The sequence below is a fragment of the Neofelis nebulosa genome, chromosome 4 (assembly GCF_028018385.1).
Source record: "Neofelis nebulosa isolate mNeoNeb1 chromosome 4, mNeoNeb1.pri, whole genome shotgun sequence".
Lineage (NCBI taxonomy): Eukaryota > Metazoa > Chordata > Mammalia > Carnivora > Felidae > Neofelis > Neofelis nebulosa.
In genome coordinates this window covers 94,755,540-94,771,891 of record NC_080785.1, presented here as the reverse complement: position 1 = coordinate 94,771,891, position 16,352 = coordinate 94,755,540, and the positions used below count along the sequence as shown (strand labels likewise).

Here is a 16,352-nt window from a genome sequence, read left to right as displayed (position 1 = left end):
GCTTTGAATCCCCAGTGCTAAGGGACCCTCCAGAAACAGGGTGAGATGACCACGGGGTAGTTTGAGGGCGCCCTGTTCCCTGCGCATATGTGCGCACCCGGCCCCCGCCCAGGGTCTGACCTCCTTGTTTCGATTCATCTTTATCAGTTCTTCCTTTTCTTTTTACTTCGTCTGTCAGTTCTAGGATCATTGCTATACTGTTTTGAGTGCGAATTTCATAAAAACACCCATTCTCCCACCCACAAGTTGCCCAGTTTAAACAAAAAAAATTCCTATTATTCTCACATATCTTCAAATGAATTGATAGCATTTTGGAAGTTCTAGAAATCATTCCTTTGGGGGTTTCTTTGTGCTTCCATGAAAATCGCAGATTAACTAGTAAGGCTTAAGCTCTTCAGTGAGGATTTTGAGTCTTCTTATCCAGGAACTTAATGTATCTTTACATTTAGGTGGCTTCCCCTATTATATCTGCTAGTAAAATATTTCTGCTTTTGTCATTGACCTAGCGCGTGCACATCTGTTTTTGCCGATGTGCAGATGACTGACTTGTAGAGCTGTGGACTTTCCCTTGCTTACAACTTAGCATCCCCTAAAGTTCAGGTTCACAGCACAGTAGTTGTATTCTCGTTTCCAGAGTGCCCTGGTCGCCGTTTGATTTCCTCCCTTACTCGAGGGTATTGAGCATTTATTTTTTTTATTTCCACTTCGTTCTGTTCTTCTTATCCTCGGGTGTTCATTTGCTCAATTTTGTTGTCACCCGAGAAGAAGAATTACTTCTCAAGCCCTGGTCTGTCTGGTGGAAAGTCTCATTCGTGTGGAGTCAGGAGTGGGACATTTCCCCTATTCCCTAGACAAATCCCGTTGCTTTCCTAGAGTACTGAATTTGTCCATCTTGTTGGGGTTTTTTCTCGTCCATAGTTACTGGGAGAAGTCTATACCCAGTGTTCACAGTTGAAGTCGCTGTGGACGTCTTAGATTTTGCGAGAATTGGTCTGAATCTGGACGTGGCAGGAGAAGGAAGTTTTATGGTTTCCTGTCTGCCTGGACTGGAACCCGATTGTCTGTCGGGGAAGTGGCTACCAAAGGGTGTAATTATTGGTGCAGCAGGGAACTGGCGTATGCGTTAAGAGCCTACTCTTCGTATTCACTGAGGCAGCTTGAAGTTTGTGCAGGTGGTTCCCGCCTGTCGTATGGCCCCGCCGCCGTGGGTGGGCACCCACCCCGTCGCCAGCGTCGCTGTCTTCTTCCCAGCTGTGTCCCCAGATGACAGCAGGAGTGGCTGCTTGTGTTCCACTGCCAATGTCGACCGCAACCTGTGTGTCCCTGCGTGAGATTTTCCCCGTGACCCCCGTTCCCCCAACCCCAATACACTGAGTGTGCTGGTATCTCCCCTACCAGCGGCTTCCCAGGTGGGCATTTTCTTGAAATGGGATAAATCCTGGCCTTCACCGGGGTCTAATTTCTGTCATACTTTACAGAAATCTTAATTTAAAGTTTGGGGCATGTTGAGTTTTCCTAGCACAGGTGCAGATTGTCCCCCTTTCGTGCCACGTCGGTCACTTCTGGGTGGGATTGGAGGGAGAGCATTGTGATGCCGCCTGCACCCCACTTTCCTCCTTGTCATCCAGCCAGCCATTCCTTCCATCAGGTGGTTATGGGGTACTCCCCGGGCTCAGCCCGCTGCTTAAAATCCCCTCCATCTGAACCAGGCCACAGACGGAAGGTAGGCATTGTGATCTCAGTTCCTCATGTTTAACATGATGGTTCGTAGCTGCCTGTGTTTAGCAGACTGTGTAGCAGGAGCCATGTGATCAGGCTTTCTCCTTTCTCAGATTCCAGACTTAACCCTGTCACAAAGTCCTGAACACATCGAGTGACCTCCTCGGCTCTTTTTTACATCCTGGCCGAGGAAGAGGCAGAATCACAGAGGGCAGATCTCAGGGTCTTTAACTGGGAGCAGGGAGGCATGGTGATGGGGTTTCTTACTTAGATCATGGACTGGGAGAGGACGGGATGGGTGAGAAGATCTTTGGGAGCCTAGGGGAGGCTTTTCTGTATCTAGCTGATGGGAATATTAGACCCCATGTGGTCAGTAAAAGCCCTACCTCCAGTCTCCACTGTGGACCGTGCGAGGTCACCTTTCTTTTGCATGGGTAATAGAGAACTTCAGACATTTATGTCATTTTAAAGAGACCGTTCCTGGCACGTTTGTGAAGATGGACGCTTATCTGATTTTAAGGTTTTGGGGTGTGTGTTTGTGTGCCCCTTCTGAGTATAGGAGCCTATTGAGAAAGGTATGTAACAAATATAAATGAAATGTGAACTTACTCTCTTTCTCCTGTTTCCTATTTTCCTCCTTCTTAAGGGTGGGAAGGGACACAGAATACACTAAGGTAAACAGAAAATTACTCGAAAGATAGAAATTTTTAAACTTCTGTGATGGAATCTGTCATCAGCATTTCTTTTAAAAGGTAAACATCTACTTCAGGATTTCATGTCCGAAGTTATATGTTGTCAATTATGTATTATATAAATTTTACATTAAGTTATATTGTGTAAATGTCTTAAGGGATTTAAACTGGATACATCAAGGAAAAAGTGTTGTAGCCCTTAATAATGCTTGAATTACTAGAACTACGTCTTTACCAGTCTTAGAGGTTTTACCCAGTTATATTTGGCAATAAAATTTATCCAGCAGATTTTTTTTAAAGATGTTATTTTTAAGCAGTCTCTATACCCAAGGTGGGACTCGAACTTAGAACCCCAAGGTTAAGAGTTGCGTGTTCCCCTGACTGAGCCAGCCAGGAACTTCCCATCCCCACACAAGCAGATTTCTTTTCTTTTCTTTTCTTTTCTTTTCTTTTCTTTTCTTTTCTTTTCTTTTCTTTTCTTTTCTTTTTTCTTTTTTTTAAATAGATTCTTCCCTTTAAAATAAAGACCCTGGATAACTATGACCTTTTTAAAGAAGTTTAATCCTAAAGCAAGTTTGTCTTATTTTATAACATGAATTGCTGTTCAAACATCATTATTAAATTCTTTTTCTTGGGTAAAATGAAAAACAGGCTGCTTCTGACGATTGCAGTTTAAGCCGTGACTAATATCTTACTTTCAAGGAAAAAATTATGAGGTTTTGATTTCCCAAGTTACAAAATAAATTAATTTCTGGCCAATATTTGAAGAACTTTCTGTGACACAAATCTTTTGACTGACTAATGTGTTTTTCTCCATGAATTTTGGTATTTTGCTGCCATCTAGTGGCGTAACTTCGTATTAACTTCAACATTCCGTGGACAGGCAAAGCAAACTGTCAACAAGAAGCCAGTAAAGAAATCTTGTATATGCGTCTTGGTTTCTTTCTTTCTTTTTCTTTTTAAATGTTTATTTCTTTTAGAAAGAGCAAGAGACAAGGTGTGAGCGGGGGAGGGGCACAGAGAGAGGGAGACACAGAACCTGGAGCAGCTCCAGGCTCTGAGTTGTCAGCACAGAGCCCCATGTGGGGTTCGAACCCATGGACCATGAGATCGTGACCTGAACCGAAGTTGGAAGCGTAAGCAGCTGAGCCACCCAGGCGCCCCATGTTTCTTGGTTTCTAAAAGTCTGTTTTTGTATTTGTCCATAGCTGCTGCTGTTTGAACGATCTTGGATGAGCAGATGGAAGTCGTGTGTTCTGCACGAAGGGGAAGGGAACATACGGAGCGTGAAGTGGAGAGGCCATCTGATCGCTTGGGCCAATAATATGGTAAAAGCACACCTTCATCTTCCAGATCCTTCTTCAAAGCCAGAAGAGTAGCCACATTAGGAGGGCTGTGACCAAGAAAAAAGATGCCTCTGCTGCCATGGTCTTTTCTAAGACCTAAAATGGCAACTGCCATCCTACCTGGAAGGTTAAAGACACTAGATTGCTCTAGGCTTTCATAATAGAGTGATTCTTAGCATATTCTGGACTTGACTTTGGAATAAGAAACGCGAGGCATGGAGAATAGCCAAGAAAATGAAAAGGCGTCTTAATAATTGAAGGGCTGTGTTGGGAATGCGGTGTTGAAAACACCATTTGCCTATTAGCCAAGGGCAAGGAACAGTTGCTATGAAACAAGTACAGGATATTGCTGATTTCATTTTCCTCCCAGTATAATCACAGGCAGAAATCAGGCCTGCGTTTTAAAAAGTGGATTATAATTTTTGGTGTTACACCCTATTTAAAGTGTACTCAATATGATTTAGGGCAAGTAGAAAGTTTAAAAATTAGCTTTCGACATCTGGCCTATCTTTTGGAATTCCAGGGTTTAACTTAATAAATTGGTTCTATTCAGTTTTCAATGGTACAGTTCTCCCAATCTACTTTGCTATTCAGGACTTTTCTTAAATTTCTCCTGAGTCATTGTAAAGGTAAATAAACCTGTTTGTTTGTTTTTTAATTTTTTTTTTTTTTTTTAGATATTTGTTTATTTACTTTGAGAGAGCTAGAACATGAGCAGGGGAGGGGCAGAGAGAGGAGGGAGAGAGAATCCCAAATAGGCTCCGTGATGTTGGTGCAGTGACAGACATAGGGCTCGATCTCACAACCCATGAGATCATGATCTGAGCCGAAATCAAGAGTCAGACGCTTAACTGACTGAGCCACCCAGGCTCCCCCCCTGGTTTAGCTGTAGTTAGCTGCTTGCTTGATGTTCCCATTTGAGTGCTTTAAAATGTCAGGTGCAGTTTTCCTTATACACAGTGGTTTTTCAGATTCAAAGCTTTTCTAAAAAAAAAAAAACTTCCATTTTTGTAGCAGAACAATACAATTAGAAATGTTACTTGTCTGTCATTTTGGAAATGCAGCGCTTGATATCTGTGCGTCTCACCCTTGTGTTTGAGCCACTGAAGCCATCTGCTAATAGAATCTCTTCTGTCCAGAAAGAAGGGGAGAGGTTTTCTTTTGTTGTGGGCTCTCGTGGGGTTTGTGTGGACGAGGAGTGTGGCTCCCAGCAGTGCTCAGTAAACACTGTCAATATTTTGCGGTGCCAGTTACGGGCGGCGTGTGGCAGTGGCTTTATTAAATTTTCCTTTCCTTTCCTTCTCCCAAGTGGAGGATGCCTAACGCTGTTGTATTTTCCAGGGTGTGAAAATTTTTGACGTCACCTCAAAGCAGAGAATCACCAACGTGCCCCGGGATGACATAAGTCTTCGCCCGGATATGTATCCATGTAGCCTCTGTTGGAAGGACAGCGTGACGCTGATTATCGGCTGGGGGACTTCAGTCAAGGTGGTTTTGCTTGCCTTTCTAATAAGTCTGTGTTGTTACAGATCTGCTGAGGGTGGTCCAAAGGAACAGGAGTTCTTTTTTTTTTTTTTTTTTAAAGAACTTTTTAAAAAAAAAATTTTTTTTTTTTTAATGTTTATTTATTTTTGAAGGAGAGAGAGAGAGACAGAGCGTGAGCCAGGGAGGGGCAGAGAGAGAGGGAGACACAGAATACAAAGCAGGCCCCAGGCTCCAAGCCGTCAGCACAGAGCCTGATGGCAGGGCTCGAACCCACGAACCGTGAAATCATGACCTGAACCGAACTTGGACACTGAACCAACTAAGCCACCCAGGTGCCCAAGGAATAGGAGTTCTTGAATTTCTTCCCACAGCCAAAATGTTTCCCCCTGCTTGTTATTGTCCTGTGATACTCATTTAACGCTCAATTCTCTTCATATGTGTAAGTTTGGAGATACATTCCGTATTTTCCATGCCCTGCAAAACAGATGGGGAGCATTGTTCGTAATGGTGCCTTCATTTATGATCTTTAGATTTTCCATTGCCCAGTTGGCCTTAGCTCTTTACGGAACATGTGGTCGGTTTCAGTGGTTTCTGGATTTTCCATTCTTGTGTGTTTTTTCCATTTCCCTTAGCTTCCTCTCTTAGTTAGAGTTAATGGTGGAAAAAGAATGTTACATCTAAATCATCCTGCTTGCTTGGTCCTAGCTGGATGGAGCAGAGGCCCAGACTTCTTACTCATAAGATTTGGGCCCATTTGGTGGAACACAAGTTAAGTGTCTGCCCTTACTGTGCCTGGGTGACAGAGACACAGCCAGTCTACAAAAGCAGGCCCAGAGCTCACTCACATTTAGTTTTTACATACCAGTGTTTGTCTTGTATTAGATATTTCAGAACCCAAAGTCGTTGGCTTCCCTTTAAAAACTTATAGCTTAATCTAAACAAAATAAACTGAAAAGTGACCAAGGTAAAAAATAGTACGAGAAAGTATCCCAGCAGCAGTCTGGTGGCAGAGCTCAGGCTTTAGAGCCGGACAGATGTGAGATCGGTTCCACCTTCTCCACGCACTTCCTGCGTGAGCCGCAGCCTGACTCTCCTCATCCATAAATGGGAGTGCTGACTGTGCTCTGGTCCTGAGTTTGGGGGAGGATTAAATGAGGTAATGTGTACAAGGAGTTTAGCATAGGATCTGACATACTGTAAGTGCTGCATAAGCGTCATTTGTCATTATCGTGCCAGAAAATTCTAGAAAAGTCACGAAAGAGACATGTTTATTTTAAATGTACCCTTCTCTGGGGCGCCTGGGTGGCTCAGTCAGTGAAGCATCCAACCCTTGATTTTGGCTCGGGTCATGGTCTCACGGTTTGTGAGATTAAGCCCTGCTCTGGGCTCCACACTGAGCCCAGCCTGGAGCCTGCTTGGGATCCTCTCTCCCTCTCTCTCTGCCCCTGCTCGCACACACATGTGCACGTCCTCTCACTCTCTCAGAAACAAAGAATGTACTCTTCTCTGGAAAAGGAAAGCACGAAAATTGTTAACTCGGTGCTTCTTACTGTGAAAACAATCATTGTTAACTTGAGGTAAAGTCCTCCTGGCCCTTATGTCGGTGTGATTCAAGTCCTCCTTTCTTTCTTAATTGTTTCCATGTATGAAGCGAACATAGCCTGATTCACATTTAGGATAGCAGCAGAGAAATTGTGTGCAGTAGTCCAGGATAAAAGAAGTAAAAAGTGATTTTCTAGTCTTCACGCATAGTGTGGTTACTCATCCAGTAAGCTTCTGTTCTGTATATTTTTAAAATGCCTTCAATGGACCAAGTGGCTTTTTGTTGTTGCTTAAAGTTGTGATTTTCTTTTGGTGAGAGACCAGGCAAATGAGCTTGTAGGGACACGTGAGAAGTTTACCGATTGCTACCAGCAATGCTTTCTTCCTTAAGCTGAATGGTGGCCCACAAAGGTAGCATGTCCTAATCCTGCAACCCATAAATGTTTCTCTGTATGGCACGAAATATGATTAATTAAGGATCTTGAGATGGGAAGATTATCTGCATTATCTGGGTTGACCCTAAGTGCAGTCACAGGTATTTGCTTTTTTAATTTTTAAAAAAAAATTTTTAAATGTTTATTTTTGAGAGAGAGAGAGAGAGAGAGAGACAGAACACAAGTGGGTGAGGGGCAGAGAGAGAAGGAGACACAGAATGTGAAACAGGCTCCAGGCTCTGAGCTGGCAGCACAGAGCCCAAGGTGGGGCCCGTACCCACGAACCGTGAGATCATCATCTGAGCCGAAGTCGGATGCTTAACCAGCTGAGCCTCCCAAGCGCCCCAGTCACAGGTATTCTTAAAGACGGAGTGCCACCACAGAAAGAGGGAAGGTGGTGTGAGTGGGGAGGCAGGGCTGGAGGGACACGCACAGCCACCAGAAGCCGGAGGAGGCATGTGGCAGATAGATTCTCCTCTAGAGCCTCTGCGGGGGTTGCGGCCCTGTGGACACCTTGATTTTGGCCCAGTGAAACTGGTTTTAGACTTCCGGCCTTCAGAAGTTCGAAAGGAAACATTTCTGTGATTTCAAACCGCTGAGTTTGTCCGGTAGAGTAGCCTTGGGAACGGGCACACTCTGGTCACACCCAAATGAGGATCCAACGTCATTTTTCCCATCAAGTGTTTCTTATTATCGGGGATTCCTCTTAGTAACATTTTGGGCGGTTCTTCTCAGCCGCGAATCCCACTGCATTCCACTGAGGCAAGACAAGACAGGACATAGCCTTTCCTCCCAGAGAACAGTTTTGTTGGGGAGAGACAAGCACACGGCATAGCAGTTAGCGCCAACCATTCATTCCTTCATTCGCGCAGCAAATACTTACCGAGTTCCTGCGATGTGCCAGGCGGTATTCTGGCGCTGCAGATATGTAAATAGATGGATTCTCTCCTGGGCAGCTTTTCGTTCTAGTGAGGGAAGCCATCTTCAAGTGGCAAGTGAACACAGCATGTGGATGGCGGTAAGATACCGAGGGGAGTAGTTAGGGAAATGGGGGGAGGGGTTGGGGGTGTGTGCCACGTAACATAGACCGGTCCAGGGAAGACCTCTGGCATAATCAACGTGTCCTTTGTCAGAGATCTGGAGGGAGGAGGCTGTGCAGCCGTGGGAGGGGGGTGTCGGCAGGGGCAGCACCCTTGAGGAAGAGTGTGACTGGCGTATCTTTGTGGAAAATAAAGCCGCCATCGCCAGAGTGGATGGAGCAGGTGTGGAGGAGAGGGGAAGAGATGGGAGGGAGGGGGGTGCGTGGTGAAGGGGCAGATCGTGTTGGGCCTCACAGGCCTCTGTGCAGTCTTTGGCTTTTAATTTGAGGCGAGAAGCCAGCACAGGGGTTTTGAGCCATGGAGTTAGTTAAATGATCCAACTTGGATTTTGAAAGTGTCACTATGCCACGTGGAGCCAGGCGGCAAAGGGGCAGTGAAGAGGGGAGGTGGGGCGGGGGGCTCCTGAGGAGCCTCGGTGGAAGTTACGGTGTCTTGGGTCAGCCTCCTGGAGCCGGTGGGGAGGGAGTGGATTCTGGATGTGTTTTGAGCACAGACTCTATACTATTAGTGGTTCTGTGTGGGAAGTAAGAAAAAGCCAGAGCTCAGCGGTGACCCTTTTAAGCTGGGAAACCGGGAGATAAAGCTCCCTTTTACTGACCTGGGAAAGGCTGCCTGTGGAACACGCTTAGCGGGGAAGGCAGGAGTAGATTTTGTGTGTCCACTTGAGACGCCTGTTAGACACGCAAGTGGACAAGGTGGTTGGATGAAGCAAATTAGCGTTCGTGGGTGAGAACCTACCTGTCAGTGTAAAGGCTCTTGAGGTTATTGATTTGCTCTTATGCGGGACATGAGCTTAGCACTCAGTCCTCACCGATGTGAGGCAGGTGCCAGGCTGGAGCTCAGGCCACACACGCCTGAGGAGGGAAGAGGGGAGCCCAGCCTCCAATACCTCCCTGCGTCCTGGTCTTCAGAGGGGCGGTAGCACGGCCAGAGAAACAGTCCGGCCTTGGCGTGAGTTCACTTTTTCCGAGAAGCTTTCCTCCAGCCGGTCGGTAGATGCCCCTGCTCTGTATTTCTGTACTTTTCCCTTCCCGCTTGAGTAAAATCCCTCATTTGTCTTCCCCTACTGCACCATAATCTTCCTAAGAAAAAAAGCTATGTCTGTTTCTCAGAAGTCTTTTTTTTTTTTTAATTAAAAAAAAAAAGATTCTTTATTTTGAGCAGGGGAAGGGCAAGAGAGAGAGGCAGAGAGAGAATCCCAAGCAGGCTTCACGCAGAGAGCACAGAGCCCAATGCAGGGCTCGATCCCAGAAACTGTAAGTTCATGACCTGTGCTAAAATTGAGAGTCAGTCACTTAACTGACTGAGCCACCCAGGTGCCCCTCTCAAAACTCTTGTCGTTTTTTTGTTTTGTTTTGTTTTTAAGTTTGTTTTAAACTTAAAGAAAGCTTGAGTGGGATAGGGGCAGAGAGAGAGGGAGAGAGTATTCCAAGCAGAGAGCACAGAGCCCGACGTGGGGTTCTAACTCACGAACTGTGAGATCAAGAGTTAGACACGTAACCGACTGAGCCACCCAGACGCCCCTCTCAAAACTCTTAACTTAGGACTGTTGCCCTCTAGTTGCTCAAAGTGTTAGGTAGTATTATTTATGGGTTGCTTTCTATGATTCTACCTCACACCATCTGAGATACTACTCATGTTCTTTTATCAGCACGTTAAAAATCAGCACAGCGTCCGTTTGGCGCTGTGGGGCATGCCTGCTAGATAATCGGGTAGATGCCCTTGTAAGTGTGGACGGAAGAATAGCTAATGTGTCCGACTGAAAGTCTAACAAAAGGAGGGGGAAATTAGGGAAGACTGGGGAAGTGGACAGGGCATTGTCTGAGATGGACAGGCGACAGAAAGCAATCAAGGGAGAATATTTCCAGTCACTTCCAAGCAAATGCTTCTGCCTCCACAGCCTTGGGCCGGATCGAGTCCTGCCTTGGAGCGAGGACTGTGTGGTCACTGCATCGCTGCACAGCAGCTTAGACATGTGTGCATAACATACGAAACCTTCTACTAGTTCACATCCCCCTTGATCTGTTGGTTCTACTTCTAGGAATTTATCCTGTAGAAACAAAAATCCAAAAGTTTTATATCCAAGTATGTGGATTGTATCATGCTGTTGCTTGCCTTTGGGTTACATAGAAGCAAAAACCAAATGTCTAAGAGGGGATAGAGTAGGAAAATTCCAGTACACTCATACAGTGAAATACTATAAAGAATTGTGGAAGAATATGCAAATAATATATCAAATTGTTAGGTTAATAAAAGTAGTTTCCAAAAAAAAAAAAAGATTGTTAATGTGTTCACTTTGTATCAGAACAATGAATAATATTTGTTTTTTCTCTTTGGGTTTTTTTATATTTTAGAATTTTCTATTTTGTAGCTAAACTTAAGGTAACAGTATTTATTGTGTTCTTTTATAGCTATCTGAAGAAAAAGGAAAAAACTGATGAAAGTTGTGTATAGTCAGCATTTAACTTTAGGCTGTCTTACCTTGATAGCAGAACTTATGTAAATTTTTGTTGTCATATTACAAAATAGAATATATTCATTTCAGAAAACAGCAAAAGGGTGCCTGGGTGGCTCAGTCGGTTAGGCATCCAACTCGTTGATTTTGGCTCACGTCATGATCTCACAGTTCGTGGGTTCAAGCCCCACGTCGGGCTTTGCACTGTTAGTTTGGGATTCTCTCTCTCCCTATCTCCTGCCCCTCACCCCACTGCCTTTTGCTTGGTTGCTTGCTCTCTCTCTCAAAAATAAATAAACAAACTTAAAAAAAAAAAAAAACTGCTACACACGCACGTATATATCCAAACTGTATACATAGATTTGATTTTTTAATGTTTTTTTTAAGTTTGTTTATTTTGAGAGAGAAACTGCGAGTGGGCGAGGGGCCAAGAGAGAGGGTGAGAGAATCCCAAGCAGGCTCCACTCTGTCAGCTCGGAGCCCGACACGGGGCTTGAACTCACGAACTGTGAGATCATGACCTGAGCTGAAATCTAGAGTCACGTGCTTAACCGACTGAACCACCCAAGTGCCCCTACATGTAACTTAAAACAGAGGTTGGCAGGGGCGCCTGGGTGGCTCAGTCGGTTAAGCGTCTGACTTCAGCTCAGGTCATGATCTCACGGTTCGTGGGTTCGAGCCCTGCGTCGGGCTCTGTGCCGACAGCTCGGAGCCTGGAGCCCGATTCTGATTCTGTGTCTCCCACTCTCTCTGCCCCTTCCCCACTCATGCTCTGTCTCTTTCTGTCTCAGAAATAAATAAACATTAAAAAAAAAATTTTTTTTTAAATAAATAAAAAATAAAATAGAGGTTGGCAGACTTTTTCTGTAGGGGGTAGCAGGTGCTTTAGGTTTTGTGGGCTCCATACTGTTTCTGCTGAATATTTTTCTCCTCCTGCCTTCCTTCCTTCCTTCCTTTCTAGCCTTTCAAAATGTGAGAACTATTCTTAACTTACAGATCATAAAAAGACAAGTCAAAGACAGGCTGTAGTTTGCCAACCCTGATTTAAAGTACGTAATACATTGATTTTAAAACACCTGAGAGGAAAGATAAAAAATAAAAAGCCACTCGAGAGAAGAAGAGCATGATGCCACTTATACAAAGTATAATTTAGCAACAGTGAAATAAATGACTGATATATAATCAGAAACACAGCCCTAACGCGAATGTTGCCCAGATTCGCCGTTGGGCAGAACTTTATTTGGACGATGGTAGAAATAGTCCCTGGGGCGTCTGGGTGACCCAGTCGGTTAAGTGTCTGACTTCAACTCAGGTCACGACCCCACGGTTTGTGAGTTCAGGCCCTGCATCGGGCTCTGTGCTGACAGCTCAGAGCCTGGAGCCTGCTTCAGATTCTGGGTCTCCCTCTCTCTCTCTGCCCCTCCCCTGTCTCTCTCTCTCAAAAATAAACGTTAAAAAAAAAAATTAAAAAAAAAAAAGTAGTCCCTAAGTAGAGTTGCTGAGAATGGGTCATTGGAAACGTTTTAAAACGATATTACAGTTTCCCTTCTTTCATTGCCCTTGAATAAGACTTTACATTTACTAATGTTGTAGAACCTAAGGAATGGTTGCTATATGTCATTGAAATTAATTTCTATCAGTGAAGTCGATTGTGTGCGTTCCATCTCCGTGCTACACGGCCAGTTTAACGAAAGTGTCCTGTAGTGAATGACATGCTACGTCTTTTCCATGCAATGAATGAAAGAACCTGTGAATTTCTTTTCTAGATCTGCTCAGTGAAGGAGCGGCATGCCAGCGAAATGAGGGACTTACCGAGTCGATATGTTGAAATAGGTATGCCTTCCGCGAGTATAACACGTCAAAAGAGAGTCCATTTTAGTAAAGGGAAACCTAAAATCGTGCTCGCCTTTGGGGCTCGTCCCTTGGCACCTTAGTGAAGTAGGTGGAGAGGCTTTTGTTTTAAGTTTTGAAACTTTGCTATAGTATTTTTTTTTTTCTGTCTGTATTTCTACTTTTTAGATGGTACTTATGTAGTTGGCTTTGAAGTTGAATAACCATGGGTTCAGGTTCTGGTTCTGTTGTTTCCCACCTGGACTTTGGACAGATCCCTACATGCCTCTGCATTCTCATCTATAAAATGTGAGAAGGAACCCCTGCCCCACGGGTGTTGTTGAGAATTCAGAGAGAATTCATGCACGCGCAGCCCATAGCATGGTCCTGACACCTGGTCCTGCCCACGATGTACCCTCAGAATACTCCCCTTCATCGTCACCTGACTGGACCGGGCTGCTGTGGTCTTTTCTCTGGATCGGTGCCACAGCCTCCTGACTGGTTTGTCTCCTGCCACCGTGAATTGCGGGGATCTAGCCTCCCCACCGCAGTCAGCATACAAAGCAGATCGTGTCACCACCCTTCAGCCCATTCCCATGTTTGTGGCACAGAGAGGAGACGCGTGGGATCTGTGTTGGCCCTCACCCGCGCCTCCAGCTTTAGCTCACAGCAAGTTTCTCTAACGTCTCTGCACCGTGGCCACACTGGCCACCTTTCACCCATCCATGCTCCTTCTTCAGGTCTCTCTAGAAAGCTCTTCTTGCCCGTTGTGCTTCCTTGACCCTTAATCATTCTTCAGCTCAAGGATTGCTTGAGAAAGCCCGCTGCACCTTGCTAACTGGGTCAGCCCCTCTCCTTTCTCACGCCTGTTTCACTTGCAGTGATTGTGCGATTGTTCAGCGGGGGTCTGTCTATTTCAGCAGATTGTAACCTCCCTGAGGGCTCGCACTGCATCTGCTTTGGCTCAGTGTTTGTGTCTCAGGGGCCCGGCACAGTGCAGGTACTAAGTAATGCCGCATACTGAACGAATCGGTGACTCAGGGACAGCTATTCAGGAGAAGTGTGCCGAGAATGACACAGCACTACGTCCGCATCTTGGTTTTAGAACTCAGTGTAAAAGTTATTCGGACACAAGGGATAAAAATAGAGTGACTTTTGCCGATTGTATAGATATAGTGAGAGCTGTTTGGGATTATTCAGAACCAAGCAGAAGGAGACCAAGTTATGTGGCGAAGCTGTTTTGCCATCTTAGAAATCAGCTGAAGAGCTCATTTCCCTATTTGGATGGGAGGCGGGGAATATCAGTTTGAGTGGTTCTTACAACAAGGTGAAGCTGAGACAAATAATCTGCACACGACTGTATTTCTGGAAACAGAAAGGTGTGTGGTACCTCCATGGCTAACATAGTCATAGCTTTTAAATCTGGGGTGTTTTGTACTTGAAGACAGGAGTGGGTTGGGTGACAGGTTTTCAATAACTTTCTGCCTTAGACGGAGAAATAAATCCACAGTTCGGATTGCGCAGAGGATGGACAGTAAGCATGTGTAGAATATGATGGTACCAAGAAAAGCCAAGGAACGAGGAGCTAGAGAAAACTGAAAACTACAAGGTCAGGGTCATTATTTCTGTGTCTCCATCTTCTTTCCTGCTTCCCAGCCAAAACCTCTGAACATCTCAATGCATAGTGTCCTGAGAGAGAAGTATTCAATGTTTTAAATACAGATGAGTGGCGGGGGATGGGGGTTGGGGTAGCGAAAACCCTGGGAGTTTTTAAGGATGGAGGAATTGCCAGGAAGACACAAAAGCGTAGCAACTGTCTTCTCTCCTTAGCTGGTGCTGATCACTCACACGGGCGGTGCAGGTCAGTCCCCCGTGTGGTTCACCTCACCGTCATGGCAGCCCTCTGTGGGGCAACTGGTCTGCTCCTCAGTCTTGTTCACAAAGACAGTTGGGGCTCAGGGACGTAGCTATCTTGTCTAAGATCTTACTACAGTGGCGTTAGACATGGACAGACTCTAGGGGCGCCTGGGTGGCTCAGTCGGTTAAGCGCCCGACTTCAGCTCAGGGCATGGTCTCATGGCTTGTGGGTTCGAGCCCCACATCGGGCTCTGTGCCGACAGCTCAGAGCCTGGAGCCTGCTTCGGATTCTGTTTCTCTCTCTCTCTCTGCCCCTCCCTTCTCACGCTCTGTCTCTATCTCTCAAAACTAAACATTAAAAACTTTTTAAAAAAAGAAATGGACAGACTCTGGCTGCAGAGCCACCGGCAGCTTCCAGGAAGGCAAGGCGGTTTGCCGAATTCCTGTGTGATCTTGATGAGCCTTCCTGAGCCAAGCTTTCCATACCTGTAAAGTAGAGCTGGTAGTACCTACCTTCGCAGGCGGTTGTGAGAATTAGACATTAAGTAATGTCTTGATCTCGGTGCTTGGCATACAGTAGGCGCTCACTGAATCATGGTGGTGATTATCACTGTGCAGACTTCCATCCCAGCTCTGTGACTGCTAATGGCTGGCCCAGTGGTGGCCCCGGAGCCCTGGGATCATGTTATTAAAGTATAGTTCATCTGGACTACAATTTATGTGCAATAGACCGTGTGTGGGTGCTGGCAATATCACATTACTGACGTTTTACTACTGTGGTTAGTGGTTAAGTACCATTTTTTCCCCTCTTGAGAGCAAACCTTTAAGAATATAAACCATTTCCACAGCAGGAGGCAAAGTGGTTTAGATAAGAGTCCTTGACGAGGATAAAGGAAAAGAGAAATATTAGGAGGTCTGGATTACAATTTGCTTTAGCCCTGAACAGTGTGAGCCACACTGTTCTTTAGTAAATGAGGTGAAAATGGCATTGAGGTTAAAGAACTATTGGTGCTGTACATTTCTTAGAAGCCAAATGTTTGTAGCTCTTCCCTATAAATCAGAATCTCAAGAACAACACAAAAAATGTTTTGCTCTTTAAAAGGATATTAATTTATTCTTATAAATGAAAATGAACGACGATAATGAATATGAGGCTTACTGGGCAATCACCAACCCTTGAAAACATTCTCTCTACATAAGGCTTTTTGGATGTCATTTCTTTTTCCAAATTACATTGTGGTTTGTTTTTTTTTTAAGTTTTTATTTATTTTTGAGAGAGACAGAAACAGCATGAACAGGAGAGGGGCAGAGAGAGAGAGAGAGAAAGAGAGAGAGAGAGAGAGAGAGACTATCCCAAGCAGGCTCCACGATATCAGCACAGAGCCCAGTGCAGGGCTCGAACTCACGAAACCGTGAGATGATGAACTGAGCTGAAACCAAGAGTCAGATGCTTAACCAACTGAGCCACCCAGGCACCACCAAATTACATTGTTAAAAGTAGGTTCTGGTCTAAGCCTGCCATAATTATTTGAACTTGGATCTCTTGCACTATCACGGGACTCCCTTGCTCTGTGGCACTGTTCACCAAAGTCTTCCGTGGTCTTCCAGGAATGGCAGTTGGAGAGCTCTTGAGAAATGAAGCCTGTATTTGTGGGTCATTTTCTGGGTGTCCTGCCAGGACAGATGGCTTACATGTGAGGAATTCACGATTGACTTCCTAGTCTTGATTTCCTATGGAAGCTTATTTCAAAAAACAAAAACAAAACCAAAAGGAATCAAAGGAAATATTATATGGGAATCTATGTAAAATGATAGAAGCTAGGAAGAAAGGGAGGAGAAAAGGGATGTCTTTTCACTTTAATTAAGCAGTGGCCGTATCTTCAGTGATGGTA

At 45.0% G+C, this 16,352-nt stretch overlaps 1 protein-coding gene across 2 annotated transcripts in view; it reads left to right on the top strand.

The window, feature by feature from the left end:
* VPS41 (VPS41 subunit of HOPS complex) overlaps nt 1-16,352 on the top strand; it is a 186,033-nt gene that overhangs the window by 103,895 nt on the left and 65,786 nt on the right. For both annotated transcript variants that reach the window (XM_058725448.1, XM_058725449.1), the window contains 3 exons: nt 3,620-3,739; nt 5,099-5,245; nt 12,540-12,606. In XM_058725448.1, the coding sequence (XP_058581431.1) occupies nt 3,620-3,739; nt 5,099-5,245; nt 12,540-12,606 (334 nt within the window). The remainder of the gene's footprint in view (nt 1-3,619; nt 3,740-5,098; nt 5,246-12,539; nt 12,607-16,352) is intronic.